At 48.7% G+C, this 15168-nt stretch overlaps 1 protein-coding gene across 4 annotated transcripts in view; it reads left to right on the top strand.

Annotated features, from left to right (window-relative positions):
- Window positions 1-15168, top strand: part of tiam2a (TIAM Rac1 associated GEF 2a) — a 65376-nt gene that overhangs the window by 13686 nt on the left and 36522 nt on the right. The window contains exons 1-4 of one of the 4 annotated variants that reach the window (XM_047014932.1): window positions 4374-4747; window positions 8828-8926; window positions 9811-10992; window positions 14173-14671. In XM_047014932.1, the coding sequence (XP_046870888.1) occupies window positions 9817-10992; window positions 14173-14671 (1675 nt within the window). In that variant the 5' untranslated portion in view covers window positions 4374-4747; window positions 8828-8926; window positions 9811-9816. Of the gene's footprint in view, window positions 1-4373; window positions 4748-8261; window positions 8535-8827; window positions 8927-9261; window positions 9362-9810; window positions 10993-14172; window positions 14672-15168 lie in introns of those variants that run through there. The other 3 variants (XM_047014940.1, XM_047014923.1, XM_047014947.1) reach the window with 3 other exon arrangements.

Raw genomic sequence — 15168 nt, 5'->3', positions numbered from 1 at the left:
GAGTGAGCAGGACTGATTTTATTAATCAGTCTGGACTCACACAGATACGAGGTGACAGATTGCCCGAGAGCAGACAAAAGACACGAGGCAACCTGATTCAATTGGAGCATGGCCAATCCAGTTCCCCACGCGGGTCTCCTGTGGGGTGGTGGGGTGGCTGAAGGTTTTGGGAAACGTTGGTTTGGGCGTTGAGTTCGTCATTGTGTCCATTTTTAAGGCACCTTGATTGTATACAGACAACTTATTAGGGGCGTATGACTTCCCAGAGCAGAGCTTAGAGCACAAGCTCTGGCTGTGGATTACTGATTACAGTTAAATCACTAAGTATCTCCTCGTTCCACCCTTCCTCTTCCCCTCTCTTCATCTCTGTCCTGCTCCTACATGATGGGAAGGAAGCTGCCATGCCCAGGCTTATATTAACAACAATAACAATGTATTTATTTAGCAGATGCTTCTTTTGAGAGCGGTGCACGGTACAGGGGAGGATTTAAACATGGGACCTCATGATCAACAGTCACATGCTCTACCACTGAGCTATATCCTTCTTGCAGGTCATCCTTGAGGGGGACTATGTTGCGTGGGGGACTCCATTTTCCAGATGCCCCCTCTGGCCTTGTATCTGACCCCTCAGTCAGAACACCCAGAATGTCACCCCCTTCAAATCCTCAACTTCTCTCTTAAATCTGATGTCTCTAGAGATGTTTTGAGTGGTTTCATGTTCAGCTTCTTGGTCACAGATTGAGAAAAGGACTGTCTCTTACAGTGAGCAGATGGAGAAGTGAATTTGTGTGGGCAAGAGCTGCAGGTGCAAATCAGCATTCCATTAACCACAATGCTAATTAAGCAGCTTAATGAACCGAGAGGTCATTTGAGGGTTAAATCTACATGGTGAAAATGTGCCGCCCACACACACACATACACAGTTTGCCTTTGAATAAAGGATAAGATCATCCATTGTACTGTTAGCTGATTTGATATCCTTAAAATGTACACCCTCAAACAGACACGTGCGCACCCACACTCACACGCACACACATGTACACAGAGGCTGCACTGACAAAAAAACGGAATACTACCCAAGAAACAGAGTCACACACCCTGGAAGATATCAAAGCGCTAGCTCCTCAGAACAGGAACAAACGGGTGTTTTCTCTGGGGTCTGACTGGGGATCCACTTACATCTTTGTCAGTGGGGAGTCAAATGTTCTGTCTGTCTACAAGTTTGTACAGCGGACTAGACTTCAGCATCTTGGGCATATCCAAGTCTTTGTAGAATGCTTCCACTGGGGCTGTGTCTGACAGCGAGGGAGATGACAAAACACAGTTGATGTGGCTGTCGATTCACCTGAGCAGTGTCTTGACAACCTCCAGGTCTGTCGGAACTGAGCAGAAGTGACAGACGGAGGGGAGGGGTTAGGTTCTTTTTTTCCTCTCTGTCCTCTGTGCCCTGCAAATAGATGCTAAATTAGCAGAGCTCAGCAACTAATTAAGTTGCACTGAGCGGTGTGTGTGTGCGTGTGTGACTGTGGAGGTACAATGGTGTGTGTGTGTTGAGGGGAAAGAGACAGAATTCGGCACTGAACAAAAGACTTAACCTCTGACCTTGTGTTCCAGAGAACCTGGTGGGCTTGAATTCCAACAGTCTCCTTTGCTCTCTGTCTCACTCCATCAGCTCTCTAATCTCTCTTAATTGCTTTGAATCATACTGAGATATCTGTAGACTTCCCAGCTTTGAGTGGAGCTCCAGTTCTAAGTTGCTGCGCTCTGCTGATGAAGCAGTTCATTTCCCCTACCTGAAGATGTCTGGGTGATGCCTCTCTGGTTCTGCTGATCACGGGGGAATAATAGCAGCACATTATAAACAGCCCCAAGCTACCTGAGGGCATCTGTCACTGGTGTGTACAGAGACTGGGTTACTAGCATGCTCAAGGACATCTGTATCTCTTTTTTCTCCTACATACTCTCTCTCTCTCTCTCTCTCTCTCTCTCTCTCTCTCTCCGATCCCTCCTCTCCCCTCTCTCTCCCTGCCTTCTCCCCATGTCTCTCTTTCCTTCTTTCTCTTCTTAAAGGGCTCCTTGGGCACCACCAGTAGTGTTGAATGGAAACATTAATGGGGCTCAGATGGTCTCAGACTGTCGTGAATCACATATTTGCAGTATTCCCAGTATTCCCAGTAAGCCAGGAAGAGTAGGGTTCCAGGACAAGGCTGGAAGTGGGTGGGTTCTTCACCAGCCTGAGGGGAAACTCACCTTTTACTTGTTTATGAGCTAGTCTTTATGGCCCTGTGGGTTTTACTGTAGTGTGTAATAATACCAGGGATGGGATGGGAAGAGGTGTGGTGAGGTAATTGGCTTTCTGAGGGCAAGTGTGGGCCAGAGGAGGTGTGTGTCTCTGTGAAGCCCAGAGAGGGACTGTCAGACCAGGGCCCCTTGGGTCTTCCTATCATGCTGGGCTAGCAGCAGTATGTGGAAAACCTCCGAGCTACAGTGGAGCTATATTCAGCCTGATGCTGTGGTTGAACTCTGTGTTACCTCACAGTTCTCCAGCCTGCCACTCAGAGGCCATGTTCTTCACTCTCAGACCTGCGCCAGGCCCCATCTACTGAGACCTACACCGTGCCCCCATCCACCGTCCCTCTGTCCTCATACTAGTTCACTTCCCCCTCATACATTTTTAAAAGGGAACACACTTGCGTAAGAGAAGGGGTGGTGACAGTCATTACCTCATGTCCATTGGCCTCTGCAGTCCATTGTGTGGGTGGAGCACTCGAGTGTACTCTTAGGGTAAAAGAAGAGTTGCAATGAGGGAAAGGTTGGGTTAAAAGTGTGTTAATACATGTCCTCCATTACTGTCTTGTAATGCAACACTCCCTGAAGTCTCAAGTGCTCATCCTGTCAGACCTGTGGAGTGCCAGTCAGCTGTGATGACTAGATGAGCATGGTCAGTTCTGCAGCGAGGACACGCATCATGAAGGGATTTGATTCGGGCCCTGAAAGCTCATGAACATCGTTAATTGAACTTAATTAGGGTCAGTTCAGTTCACCCGCTGGAATAGTCCCAACACCTGCTCTGCATGAATATGTATAACACCACTCCTCATCCTTTTCTTAACCCTCCCTCCCTCCCTTTGTGCCTAGAAGTCTGGGTAAGTACGTTGACCGACCTCTTCTCTAGTCCCCTCCTCTGCCTCACAAAAGCATCAGAAATCCCCCCTAGTGTAGGTCACGAGGGCTGTTATGCCAGCGACAATGTTGCCAGGCCTGTCTCTTAGCTGCTCTTGCTGTTGCCAACTTGGAGGATTTGATTTCCTTGTCCCATGCGACGGGCCTCTGTAAAGCTGGTCTAATCCAGCTCCTGCTGTGGAAGAATAATAAGGAGGATCGATGCAGCATCGATGTCAAAATGTTTTCGAATATTTTTTGTAGGTGTCTTTTAGGAGGTAGATATGTTGTCAAGTCAGTTGATGAATTGGGTATTTGAGTGCTGGGGTGTGGCTTTGCAAAAGCTCTCCTTCTGGTAGTTCTGAGGAAGATCATGTCATGAAGTAGTCATATAAATCTCCATTTATAATTTCCAGTTTTAATAAGTAGGCTGAGATTAGCTTACAATTTGTAATTAAAGTATTTGGAAGATGTGTGTCTTGGGGAAAAAAGCTTGGGAGAAAAGAAGCATTTGGAAATGTCTGACATTCTGGAGTCCTGCTGTGGACCGTGGTCTTAGATTCCTCAGAGGTTCCGTCTGAATGGAGTGTTTTTGTGTGAGTGCGTATGTATCGTAGAGCTGTGTATGGGATGTCTGCGTTGTTTTGAACTGTGGTCACATTTTGGCCCTGCTGGGAAAACAGAACACTAGATCTGCATTCCTGAAATGTTCCTTCTCGAGAACTCGTCTCTGTCCTTCACCTTCTGTTTCTCTCACCTTAATTAACTTCTAATTCCAAACCGTCTAACCATCCAGCCACGCTTCATTCCTCTACGGTTTGCCCCCCCCCCCCCCCTCTTTCTCTTTCCATCCAGCCCTCACGTTTTAACTTACCTCCCCCATCCCTGTCTATTGACTGTCTGTTCCTCTCCCAACCTCTCCTTCTCCTCCCTGCAAGGTCTCTCTTCCTCCCTCTCCCCCTCTCTCTGTCTCCCCGTCTCTCCATAGTTCTCTCTGGAGGTCACTGGTATGTTAGGTCAGACAACAGCCCCAGCCACTTCTCAACTGCCTCCGAGGCATTATAGGGTATTATACACCAGCTTGTCTCACCCAATCAGCTCAAGCCGACCACAGAAAAGCACTTTGGGTAAATACCCTAGGGTCCTCCAGTGTAGCAAGCAGGAAAGCAGGATAGTGGGGAAAAAACCAACACGGAACGGCAGGGATAGAGGTTCTAAAAGAAACCTTTCTGGGTTCCTTCTGGCGAGGGGCGAGGCGTCGGAGCACTTTCACTTTTTCCTCTCTTCTCCTCCTGTGTGCTCCGTTGCCCTGCGTTACTTCGGAGGATTCTGATTCGCTGTCCCTGGAAGCCAGAGAGGGAGTTTCCACATGGCTCCCGGTCTCTCTGTGTGTGTGTGTGTTTGTGTGTGCGTGTGTGTGTGAGCGAGTCAGCCAGCCAGTCGTTGTGTGCGGTGTGTGAGCGCATGTGTAGCTTTAAGACAGCAAGCCTGCACAGAGGGAGAGCCCACTTTAGGATCAGGGAGCACTCAGATTCTCCTTGCTTGCTCTTCAAAGAGCTTTTAGATTAAAGCTTTGGACACTGAGGTAAGGGATGTTTTTTTATCTCTCACTGTTTTATCCAGTTTTTCCTTTCTTTACATTCGCACCAGGATTAGAGGCAAGCAGAGAAAAAAAATCTGATTGTCTTTTATCCAGGTGCACAGGTGTAGACAGCTCTGTCGTGTGTGTGTAACCATAAGTATTGTTTCCTGTTATTGGTTTTGATAGTTATGAAAGGCATTTTTACTTCTGGAGCGCTCTAACACACTCCCAGAGTGGGTTTGTCAGAAGGTGACCTTTCACTATCACCAGAGACCTGGTTATTATCAGCTAGCTGAGCCTTTTGCTGTTATAAACAGGAAACACACACACACACACACAAACTGATAATTGATGTGGCACAATCCTGTCCACCATTCACAACATGGCGTCTGGTGAAGTTTGCTGAAGTGCTTTTGAATCGGCTTTACTTTCAGCGGGGTCCCATTGTCAAGAAAATAATGACACGTTTTGCCTTGGCATCTTTTTGAGAAGTTGTTAAGAACATGTGTGTATAAATCATCCGGAAGGCGCCATGTCACTCTTGTTTAGGAGCCAGGCAAGGGCCTTTTACATGTACAATGAAAAAGTCCAAATAGGACACAAACAAGCACTATGATTAATGCTCTGTGGCCTTGGCAAGCTGGCCGGACATCTACCACACTATAATCTCGGGGTGCAGTGAGGGATTCATTGACTTAACTTTCTCCTCATAAGTGAACGTCCACAGGACACTCAACTGATCTAGACTCTAAGACGCTCAGAGCCTGAGATGCTCAAGATGATGTCTTGCGACATCAGCTTGTTTACGTCCTGTGGTTGTTGGTGGTTGTTGTCAACATCGGCGGAAAGGAGATTTCTGGAGAGCTCGAATCAAAACACTTAGTTCTGCCATACATAATTGAAATGCCTATGCCAGTGTTTGTTTTGTTTCGGGGGGGGTTGCAATATTGTGTTCTGGATTGAGCGCACTGCTTCTTTAAAAGCTGTGTGGCGCCTCAGCTTTAGGAAAGTGAAAGGAGAGGAGGTCCAATGGGCTGCGATTGGACAGAGGGAAGGTAACATGAGGGAGGTCCTGATAACTAAATATAACAAATGACCTCATGGCTCCTGAAAGAGAACAACGAAATTCACGGGAACCAACACCTTTTGTGATACCTCCATAATGGAAGTCTAAATGATAAATGGCACATTTCTTCCAACTGTTTATTATCTAATTTCATTTGTCAAATATCCGTTTGAACTCAAGCTGAGAACATCTGCATTTGAACATGTATTTTCTGTTTAACAGAATGCAAGATTGTAAGTTAATGGTGTGCCTGGCTAGGAGCAACCCCGGAGAAATGCACAGCTTGTGCTTTGTGATGTTGGAGGTGCTTTCAGCAGAGCGGTTTGAAAACTGCACCAGCATGAAGTTTGAGCAGTACGTCTCCAGGCATTGTCCTCTGGGGATCAGTCCTGTGTTTCACACTGCTGTGTCAATGCTTCTTAGCAGTGCTTTGTTCCTCAAGTCTACCTCCAAGGACATGGGGCCTATAAATAGTAGTGTGGATATCGGCAAACACGTGAAGTCTTTTAGGTTGGATGTGTGTCTGAAGTATGTGTGTATACAGGTTCTTGTGCACACACATCGTGTGTGTGTGTGAGAGGGTTTGTGTGGCCGGTCTGGATTTCATGTCTCAAGGACACACACGTGTTCCCACATGGGAAAAATGTGGCGACCAACACTGCCACCTCACTCCAACGTACAACTATGCCATGTTTGCGCTTCATACCCTGGTGAAGTGTGTCCTCGCATCTCTCTGGATCAGCACAAGGATTCAGCCTTCAGCATGGAGGCTCTGCCCGAGTCAACAGCCCACGCATGGGAGAGTAGTCTGTGGGCGTGGGCAGAAGACTGCCAGGCCAGAGGGGGTGTGGGGTGTGCAGGGTGAGCCTGGCGGTGGAGGGGCTGACGGGGGGTCCCGCCCCCCCCCCCCCCCCCCCGAACAGATGGCTCCTGGCAGGGACTATTAAGGAAAACAGAGATGGGGGCTGGAGTTCATGGGGGCCAGTTCGGGGGGGGGTGGGGGGAGTGGACTTGGTCTCTTTTACAAACCGGCGGCTCAATACTCTAGTCCAGCCCACAGCAGCAGGCAGACGTCCACAACAAGTGTGTGTGTATGCATGCGCGCACACCCGTCTGAATCTTCCTTTCAAAAGACTTCCTTTGCCTGAATAGGACAACTTTGTAAGACTTGTCAGTAGAACTGAGACAGAAAGAAAGCAGACACTGTGACATCAAGGTCTCTTGAGTCTGCCCCACTCAGCAGCTGGGCCTGTCTAACCCTGAACAGCATTGTTTGGGTTCTCCCTGTTGACTACTTGCAGCTCTTTTCATTATGTGCGAGGCTTTAGGGCTAACCTGTGCGTATGCCAGTCTCATAATCATGCCTAGTCACCGGAAATGTCGAGAGCTTACCTCTACAGCTCTGATGGATGAACGTTTAATTTAGTTGTGAGAGATGGATGTTCAATTTCCCCAAAGCTGTCCAATGGCTGAGCAGATCTACCCAGGTTCTTGCAGTTCAAAAAAAAAAATTGGTCAAGTGCAGTTTAGCAGTCACCCATGACCGGTGCTGGCTCTCCTCCATAGGACACGTGGTCTCTGGTCTTAAGTTGGCAGCCATGGGAAAACTTGTATCAGAGCCCCAGAAAAGCTGCTTTGAGAGTCCGAGAACCTTGGTGTGCTGTTGGCAAGGTCAAGCCTCACATGGGCAAAGACGTGCCTGTTTGGTTACTGAAGTGTCTGTTTGTGTCCAATACTCCCTCCCTTTCTGTCTCCCTCATTTTATGTGGCCTGTCTTATTCAGTATTTCTTTCTCTCTTTCGTTCTGTCTCCCTCTCTCTCAGGACAGAATTTGGAAGTTCAGTTATTCATTCCCAATAATGACAATACTTTGACTTTGTAATTATGTTAGTAGTATTAATACTTTATAATTTGATCTTTTCACCATCTTATCTCTTACCTCGGTCCGGAACTGAGAAATTCCACAAAAACCTGCTCAACTTTGGCCTGTCAGAGGTCATTTTAGGAGAGAGAAACTGTGGTAATTCCTCAGATTAGCTAATCCCCAAGGTTAGCTTCAAGACAGTTGTCCTTTTACACTATAGCCTCACACACATGTGCAAACAAGTACGTACATTTCTACACACACGCGCGCACACACACACACACACACACACACACACACACATCCAGTCATATTGTGCTTGCTGCTTAGCTAGCTGCTTTGTGAAAGGTCCTCTTACTGTCCATATGTGTAGACTTGTTGTGTACAGAAGACCATGCTGTGTCTTAGCTCCCAGCCTGAGGGAAAACCTCTCCAACCATTTCTGTTTTTGGAATCCACCCCTAGATAATCTTGGCAGTGGGAAAGCAAAAAAAAAAAAAAAAGACCGGAATTTGAGTGTTTAAAAATAAACAGGGAGACAAACTGTAGCCGCCTTTCAGAAACTTTCCCAACCGATCGAGGAAGACGTCAGAGTTCTTGCGGAGTTGGAAAAATGCGAGTAATGTTTGGTCTGGACTGGAGGGGGCAAACTAAGGAGGGTTTGAATTGGAAAGGGAGGAGTGTGTTTCTACAGTAGTCAGGCAGCGTGGCACGGGACTGTACTCAGTAGACCTGGTTTGACACGTAACATGCTGACTATTGAGAACAACGCTGGCTTGACAAGTGCTGAGGAACATTCTGGAGTCTGGAGTACGACAGTTGTGTGTGTCTCCTTCTAGTTCTGATCATCTGAATGTTATGTATGTCTTCTTTTACATCATATTTTTGGTGCTCTCCAACTTGTAAACAGAGATTTTCATGGCTTTACTGTTTAATTGTTTGGTGTTTTTCCTTGAATTGTCACCTTTTGAATAAATAAGCAAACACACTGTCCTCTCCTCAGAGCCTGTGGATTAGGATTCAGCCTCTAATTAGCACACCTGTTATCAAGCGTGGAGCCGGTCACTCTGTCTGCTCCCATGCTGAGCGGCTGTGGTGTCGTCACGAGAGCCTGGCCGCTAACGCTCTCTCGTTGTGTTCCCTTCTCTCCCAGATGAGTGTGACCGCAAGGGAAGGAGTCTGCTTTGAGAGAAGAGGAGAGCAGCACCATGTCTGCTGGAGTAATGGGTTTTGACAAAGCACTCTAGAAGAGGTAAGTCAGAGCCTTGCTCAGAACCTTGTTGTTTTATGTAGCTGTAGAGGCTCTGATGAGGTGATTAGAGTCAAGCCACTTAGCAGGGTAACACAGCCCAGAGCTTTAGAGTGGGTTAGAGTCATCGTTGCATTGCTTACTGCTTTAGAATTATGTAATTGGTCTTATATAGCAATCAGGCTGCAACTCCATAACATGGTGTTTGTCTGAGTTGACACGTCCACACGTCTTCGAAACCAAACAGTGTTTTTTCGCATCTTGCAAAAACATCAGATGTCTTCTCGCCTCTCCATCGCAGATCCAGGAACTTCAGGAATCTCTCTGGAAGTCGTTTCACACCGTCTCAGTCACACATAGGAGCCGTAACAGCTTGAGGCTCGTTGGTCACACTCTGTTTTCATCAGAGGGGGAGTCAAATGAGAACAGGACAACTATGTAATTATGAGACGTTTTGGCCTTGTGCTTTTGGCAATTTGAAGCCCTTTTTTTCCCGATGTTGAGCTGTTGGAAGTCATTAAGGCGACTGTAGTCTGTAGTCGTAGGTATAGTGTGTCAGTAAGAGTAGTGAGCTAATGGCTTTTTGTGAATATGTGCAGCTGTGACTTGTGGGGGGTCTTTAACAGGAGAGCTGTATGCTGCTTTTGATGTCTAAACTCTGTATGAGACACATTATCTAACTACCAACTGTAATCTGCCAACTGTAATCTTGCAGGATATATATCGTCAATGCTTAAACAATGTGTTTTTACATGGAAAGTGCAAAATATGTCATCTTTATAAGAAAGAGAGAGATGGTGCTAGTAATATCGTATGTAGCAGGGTGGAGCGTAGCATGATGTAGCCTTGTCTGTGATTGTAATGCTGTATCACTCCGTGCCCTCCAGATCGCGATGGGAAACTCAGAGAGCCAGTACAGCATTCAGGGTGCCAAGGGCCCCAGCTGCATCCTCCCAGGGAAACAAAAGCCATACTCACTTAAGTTCCGCTCAGCCAAAGAGGACGTGCTGTGCCCACATACGTGGTGGAAAGGTGGCCCGGGGGGCTCAGGCTACAAGACGAGGGCCGTGGGCCGTGGTTCCCTCTCCCCTCACAAGAGCAGTCAGCCATACGTCTCCCGCCATTACGATTACGTCACCAAGGGGGCGAAGGGTAGCCCCAACGGAAACTGCTGGCACGGATCTCTTGAGCGCTGTCCGCCGGAAGGACGCTCGCATCCGCCAACTGAGAACGAGTACTGTTACGAGGGCAGGCCGTACGAGGACGGGCCTTACGGGGGGGAGGTGAACGGTAACGCCCGGAATGTCAGTGGGGACGCTCCCAGTTCTCTGGAGGAGCAGAGCAGTCCCAGGGTGGTGATCAAGAAGGACGGCAGCCTGAGGGTGGAGTTCACCAACACCTCCCCTGGAGCCCTTCTTCTGGACGAGGCCTCTGGGCCTGTCCAGCTCCTCAAGTTCTCCCCCAACCTGGAGGCCACCTCCAGCCCCCGGCTGCCTGGCTCCAGCACCAGGAGACCTGAAGCCCACCATGGAGCTCCTCCTGCCATCTCCTCCACGTCCACCGCCAGGACCAGCAAGGGCAGCTCTCTGAGCTCTGATGGCTCCTGGTATGACTCCCCCTGGGGGCCCAGTGCGGAGCTCTGCGACCAGGACCCCCCCTGCTCCTCTAGCAGGACCCTCTGTAACGACTCGGCCCTCCAACTCGACTGCCCCATGTCCATCTCCGAGCTCTACAGGGACCCCAAAATGGCTGCCACCTTCCCCACAGCAAAGGACCTATCTGGCCAGTACCAGGACCCACCTCAGGTGCAGCGGCACCACCGGGCCTCCTTTGCCTCGGTTCTGGACGCGCCCACGGAGGAGGAGTGTCCGGAGGCCAGGCAGTACTCATCTTACACCCTTCCCTGCCGCAAAGCCAGGGCCCAGGAGCAGGATCCAGAGCAGGAGCAGGACGGGGCCAGCCGGGAGACCAGTACCCTGAAGAAGGACTCCATCAGGAGCCGCATGAGACGCCTCAGCGACTGGACAGGAAGTCTCAGTAGGAAGAAGAGGAAGTCCCAGGTCAGCCTGGTAAGTGACACAGCTGCTGGTTCTGTAAACGTTTCACCTGTCAGGTTCCATTCCATCCCGTAGACGCTGCAAAGGGGTACCTGTGACTGCGGGTTAGGGTTAGAGATCTATTATAGATCTCTAACCTATAATAGGCATACAACTTCCGCTGTCCGTCACACACTCTTGATTACAATATTCATCATTCTCATCAATTGATTTCTCAAATAAAGAGAAATAGAAAAATGGTTTTGTCATCAACATTTAGTTATTGTCTAGTGGTATGTGTGTTTGGGAACTAGTTTTGTGAGTAGCATTGTAGCTTGCATGCTTATTGTATACCCCAGTTCTAGACCAAGCACCACCACCCCTACCCCAGCATGTTATGGAAGAACTAGCAGTGTCCTCACAAGTTCTTGGCTAGCCAGGCTGCTACCGGGCCACATGCCACAGTGGAGGAAGTCACGTCACCGGGAATGGAACAGCGTCCCCGGTCGTTAGCACCATGCCACCAGCTGTCTGAGGACACAGCGCAGCAGGGTGGCACCAGCACCAAAATGTAATATTGGGACACAGGCGGGGCAAGGTGCTTTGTGAAGGCTCATAGTGATGCAAGGTGTTCGGTACGACAGACAGTAGATAAGAGACCTAAGGATGAAGAGCCATGGGATGATTTACAGATCTCACGATGACTTCTTCTGGGTGGGTAAACTAAAATGGTTTTGTCATGTGTTTTTAATAGTACTGTAATGGTGATTGAGAGATCCCAGGGGAGTATTGTATTCCATTTATGACTAGGACGGGTATATTTCAGTATCCATTTTTTGGTCAATCCTGTAGCTGTATTTTTGGGTTATAGCAAAGCATTGTGATCAACGCAGCAGGAATGATCCTATATCACTCATCCTACTTGAGTTGTTTGTTAGGACTCTGTTATTCCGAAAGATGTTGCTGAGTGGTTCAAACGGGGCGCTTTGCTGACATTTGAGAAACGTTGAGCGTGGTGGATCCTTCCCAAGGCATGTAGAGGAGCAGGAAGTAGGTCGCAGGAAGGTGTTGTCTTGCAGTATTGCATTAGGACAGACAGGCTACTGAGTAGTGGACTGCACTGGGCCAGTCAGTCAGATGACACCAGGATGCTGTCTCTCTTCACAGGGTTGAGAATAGCCACGAGTCATTGCCCTCACCATATCACAAGTAAGGTATTATTGAACAATCTGTCAGAACAGCCTCTGTGCATGCACGTTACTGGATTTGACATGGCAGCCTAGAATGAAGACATCTTCTATTGTATTTTCAGCTAAAAAGTGAATTCCCCCAAATGAGCGTCATTACATGTTCTCAAATTAACTTAAACTGAGACGACTTTGAAGCTTGAAATCAAACTATATGCTTTGATTTAATTGCCTTATGAAATTTGTAAACGCTTTTCTCATAATGCCAGGGAAATTGATGAAAGCCTTTGAAAAGCCCTGGTTTGAGTGAAAGTAAGTCCCAGATGAAGATTTAAGAACCCCCTGCCTCCTTCCCTCTGGACAGGATGTGGTCATGGTGGTTTGTATGGTTTGGTGATGCCTCTATACAACCTGTCTTCAGTTGTATAATCGAGGTGTACGGATAGATACTTGTCAATTCTGGTCTTGCCACATTTTAGTGATCAGGCAAAAAGATTGAGACAAAACACCAGGACCTGTTGTACACACAGCCTGTGTGACCCCCCTAGGGAAACTTGCCTCTCGCACAAGCCTCCCTTCATGTGAGTGGTGTCCTCTCCATCCTCCTGGCACTCTGTATAGCCCCGGTAATCTCAGGGCATGTGCTGGTGATGAACTCATGTAAGGAAGAGCTTGAGGCCCACAGCTTTCTGGTAGGTTTCAGTGAGACAGCTACCTGCTGTGCCTCTCTAGGTGGGGCAGGGGTGGCATGTTTACATTGATGTTTAGAAGTCATTCAATTCCGTTTAAGTTTTTGGTTTGACATTGAACCGTAGCTGAGGTTACCCCCCTGTCTTTTCTCTACCTTTTGTCCAGCGCCAGAAACTGTACCAAATGTATGCCTCAGACTACCATAGGTCTCACTGCAGAATAACAACGAGCTTAGCTCTATTTTTAGAGATAAATGCTCTCTTTCAGCTAACAGCCCCAAACTGTGAATTCCTCTCAAGGCCTATATTTGTAGTGTGACTTTCTAACTACTATAATCGGGGGCGACTCAGGGTCGTTTATAAGGCACACGCTGACACATTCAGTGGGTTTCTCTGTTCGGAAGTTGGCCCATACGGACCCCCAAAACTATGCAGGTTCAGGGGCCCGCTCCACCCCCACTTCTACCCTTGTCTGGGGCGCTCTCCTCTGGGTTTCAAGTCAGACTCTTATCACCCCTACTGGGGCTAATCTGACCACCGTTGCCCCTGGAGTAGTATATCAAACAGGCCAACCGTGCTGCCGCCTTTCAGCAGCCAGGCTCAGCCCGGGAGGGGATCCAGCTCTGGTTCTCCTCTCCTGGGCTCCGGGGCTCAGTAGTAGGTTTAGGGTCACAGTGTGACCTGCAAGCCAGACCCCAAAACACCCCCCTAATGAGAAGCAGCTGCAGCAGCCTGAGGAAGAATGGAACAGTGAGAGTGTAAAGAGTGAGAGAGGACAGAGTCTGAGGCTAGGGCAGCCTGGAGGGTGGAGCGTATGGTATTGGGGGAACACAGAGTAGATGGAGGAAGGTAGAAAGGTGAAAGGGAGATGTCAGTGATGGAGAAGTGAGAGTGGTATAGACTGACACTGAACAAGGCTGGTGGAGGCCGACTGAGAGGGTTGCAGAAGAAGGGCTCTGGATTGTGTATGTGTTTGAAGTGCTCTTCAGCTGTTTGCCAGGGGAGAATCAATCCTGCAATCTATTGAAGTGCTGGACAGCTTTCATTAGCAATGAAAGTGTGCAATTCCATGAAGTGTTCTATTGGGATCAGGACACGCCACAAATGAAAGTTCCTGTGGCCCAGGTACCAGAGTGAGGGGTTTGCCTTCTGAGTAAAAGGGAAACTTTTAGGTTGTCTGTCATCAACTTTACCTTATACTCTCCCAAAATATCTCTCCTCAAACTTTGTTTGCCTCTTAATAAAAAAAATTAAACATTCCCCTCACTTCCCAAATGCGCTCACTTCATTGTCCCTGTCCTCATTCTCTTTCCTCTGTCTCCTCTCCCTCTCTCCAGGACCCCAGGTATAAGGATCCGAGTGAGACTTTTGACAGTGGGGTGGACGGCCTCACAGCTGACACCAGCTCCCCCTCGCAGGTCTCCAGCCTGCTGTGGCTCCCAGGGAACCCCGGAGGAAGGGCCTCCCGGGCCCAGTCTGCAGGTGCACTCCACCAGCCAGGCAGCGACTCCCTCCGGCAGAACATCTACCAGAATTTCATGAGGGAACTTGAGATCGGTACCGGTACCAACCAGGGGAGCGGGGGGAGTGGGGGCGGAGCTGGCAGAGGGGCGGAGAGAAGAGATCCCTCCACGGGCACGGAGGAGGGGGGCGAGAGCAGCAGCGAGTCGGCGGAGGGATCCTTGGAGCAGCTGGACATGCTGTTTGAGAAGGAGCAGGGTGTGGTGAGGAGGGCGGGGTGGCTTTACTTCAAGCCCCTCCTCACCCTGCACAAGGACAGGAAGCTGGAGCAGGTCAACCGCCGCAAGTGGAAGCAGTACTGGGTCACGCTGAAAGGTGAGCCTGGGGAGGTCGGGAAGTTGGAGGCACTCTGACATATTCTTTTTTACGTGGGCAATATTGAAGCTGTCATTCACCATTTCACTGGAATTGAGATCCCAAGAGCACTCCATTACCATTTACCAAGAAAACCTATTGAAATCACACATGCCAACCCTGGCAGCAAGTGAACTCCACTGACATTTATTTTTAGGATTCTGACAAAGAATAGTCGATGTGTATTCAACTTGAGAGAACAGTGGCCTAGTATTTGAGAGTTCCTCACCCTGCCATCGCATGGTTCTCCTGAAGACGGGCACCCTGTCCTTGGCAGAGCACACCTCCTCTACTTAGCCTCAGCCTTTAGCCTCAGCACATTACATTTGCTATTGACTTCACCTGATCCTCCGTTACCCCTAAAAGCTTACAAGGAATTATGTTGTAGCATTTAGCGGCTAAATAGATAATCTTCAGCCAGTGTGTGTGGGTTTCCTTCCGCCTACTCATCCACAAAG

This window comes from Hypomesus transpacificus, chromosome 3 (assembly GCF_021917145.1).
Source record: "Hypomesus transpacificus isolate Combined female chromosome 3, fHypTra1, whole genome shotgun sequence".
NCBI classification, from domain to species: domain Eukaryota; kingdom Metazoa; phylum Chordata; class Actinopteri; order Osmeriformes; family Osmeridae; genus Hypomesus; species Hypomesus transpacificus.
Note: the sequence above shows the minus strand (reverse complement) of the source record. Positions and strands in the feature narration are given on the sequence as shown.